Source organism: Halyomorpha halys, unplaced genomic scaffold (assembly GCF_000696795.3).
Source record: "Halyomorpha halys isolate HHAL.00 unplaced genomic scaffold, Hhal_1.1 Scaffold525.1, whole genome shotgun sequence".
NCBI lineage: Eukaryota > Metazoa > Arthropoda > Insecta > Hemiptera > Pentatomidae > Halyomorpha > Halyomorpha halys.
Window position 1 is genome coordinate 557982 of NW_027107431.1, and position 2545 is coordinate 560526.

The 2545-nt window shown below is 26.4% G+C and overlaps 1 protein-coding gene across 1 annotated transcript in view; it reads right to left on the minus strand.

Annotated features, from left to right (window-relative positions):
- Nucleotides 1-1885: 1885 nt before the first annotated feature.
- The window catches only part of BicD (protein bicaudal D), a 29272-nt gene continuing 28612 nt past the window's right edge, over nucleotides 1886-2545 (minus strand). Inside the window, exon 12 of the mRNA XM_014425646.3 lies at nucleotides 1886-2289. Within this exon, the coding sequence (XP_014281132.1) occupies nucleotides 2015-2289 (275 nt within the window). The 3' untranslated portion in view covers nucleotides 1886-2014. The remainder of the gene's footprint in view (nucleotides 2290-2545) is intronic.

A 2545-nucleotide genomic window follows, 5' to 3' on the forward strand; every position in this document is an offset into this window, starting at 1 on the left:
AAACATGTTAAAAGTAGTAGGAAGACTAACAATATAATCAACAAAAATTTAAAAAAAAAGAAAAAAAAAATTAAAAACAATTTTAAGTACAACAAATTAACAAATAATTAAAAATGTAAAATTTTAAACAGATATTTTTTAAAAGGATCCAAATAAATTAAACAAGACTTAAATATTATACTGGTCAACATTCTCTCACTCTTTAGTTTACATGAATAAACACGCACAAACATCCACATATAAATTTATTTCACAATAAAGTTTATACCAATGGCCGGATTTAATAATCTATAACAAATTTCATTAAAGAACATTCAATGTGAATGACAGTCTTAGACAAAAAGACTTACAATTACTTATATAACATTTCTAAATTGTTTAAATACATGATATTCAACCCCTAATCATGTTTTGGGACTTAAGCCTGATGGCTGATTACGATAGTCCTGAGTATTTACATTATGGTAACTATGTACAAATATATACAAAAACAACAGCATGAACTACAGTGGAATGTCATATTTTACAAGAAAAAGAAAAACATACAAAGAGTGTTTAAAAAATAAACAATGAATAATTATTAATCATGTACGAATGAATAGAAAAAACGGAACTATAATCAAGTACATAAATAAACAAAAGCTGTGCTGTGTAATAGTTTTAAAATGTGAAAAGTGGAGAGAATGAGCAATTCATAAAATTCCTCATAAAAGTCAGTGATTTTATTGGAAAATTTCTAATAAAGTCAAAAGACTTTTTTCATTACAATCAGACACATACATAACAATGTTTATTTGAAAATAAATTTAAATTTAAAAAGAGAAAAGTACAACTTGGAGCAAGCTGAATGATATGATTTGGCCTGATATCAAGATTAGGAATCCATAATTATTAACTATGGATAAAAGATCAATAACATAACAGCATCAAATCTTTTATTTACTTATGTTTTAAATAGATATAAATATTATAAACAGAAATTATATATGTGTAAACACAAACATTTAAATATATTTTTATTTGTTTGTTTTGTTTTTTAACTACCAAGTATATATCACAGTAACTGCAATAAGCATTCAATTTTTATATAAAATAGGATAATAAAATTGATGATAGTTATTGCATTACAAAAAATCACAATTTATAAAAATAAAAAAATTAAGTAGTCAAGTAATGCAATAACTTCATTATCCAAAGTCCAGCAACTGTAACAAAGTAGTTGGTTGATTTATTAAATATTTAACTAGTAACGTTTGGGAGAAGAGGAATTTTTGAAATGATTTATCTTCTATTTCGTTCATAGAAGCCTGAACTGCATGGAAAAAAATCAGTGACTAATACTTAATTGTGAAATCAACTCTAAGGGTCATAATGAATATACCTTTTAAAATGAAACAGCCTAGCAAGTGTTTAAGAGCCAATTTCAGTTTAGTATTTACGAATTTACTGTTTTTCCCACTTCCATAAAAAAAAAAAAAAAACTAAATCAATTGATGTAAATTTCAGAAAACTTCAAGATAAATACTGATCTCCTGTAAAAAATAGTACTACAGCCCTAATCCCCTTCTCCCAATAATCAATTATAGCTCCATCAAAATAGATTCTGTCAATTTTATGGATGAATATTCAACACGATTTCTAGAAAATATGTAACAAACAACAAAACCTTTACTTGAAATATAAAACCTCAACTTATTGCAGTTTTTTCAAGTGATAAATTCTTGAAGCAGATTGATTTTTATTAAATCATGTAATCAACACTTAAAAGAGTTTAATGGATATACCTTTTAAAATATATGTTACTGATTTTATATTAGCCATTTTTGGTTTTCAGATTCCAAAATTCAACAATTTTTTAACTATTTAAAACATTAATATTGATGTAAATTAAAAAAAAAATTCCCCATTGTGTTTGAGATATGTATTTATCTCTTGTATAAAAAACGACAACAAAAGACAGAGATCTACATTCATTCATTACCTTCTTCCACCAATCAATGAATAGCTATGATTTTTAAAAATAATCTCGGGAACGAGAAGATTGTGGGAAACGGGGTTTGACTCCACCTCTATTAGCATTATTTGTGACAGGCCTGCGTACATTTCTAATTTCTCTATCCATTTCCATTTCTTCAAGTCTCTGGGTAAGAGTTAGTTTTTGTTGAACTGCTAATCTAAGCAATTGATTCAATGTTTTCTTCTCCTCCTCTGCAGCAGTTAACTGCCTTTGGAGTTCGTCTACTTGTGTAACATATTCTTCACACCTTGCAGCAAACATAGCTCGAAGACCTATAAATATAAAAAAAATTAAATAAATAGTTTGATTTAACAAAATTTAATGTAGCATAAGTTATCAAAATATTATGAGTTGTATTCTCATATTTATATATACATATATATGGATTATGACAGGTTTATGGTTTACAAAGACCTATATGTCTTTCTAACAACATCCATGGAACAAACTTCTAAGTGGTCATTTTTTAGCATCCTGAAAAATCACAACATGATTTCTGATTAAAGTACACAGGATAGTCATCACTCA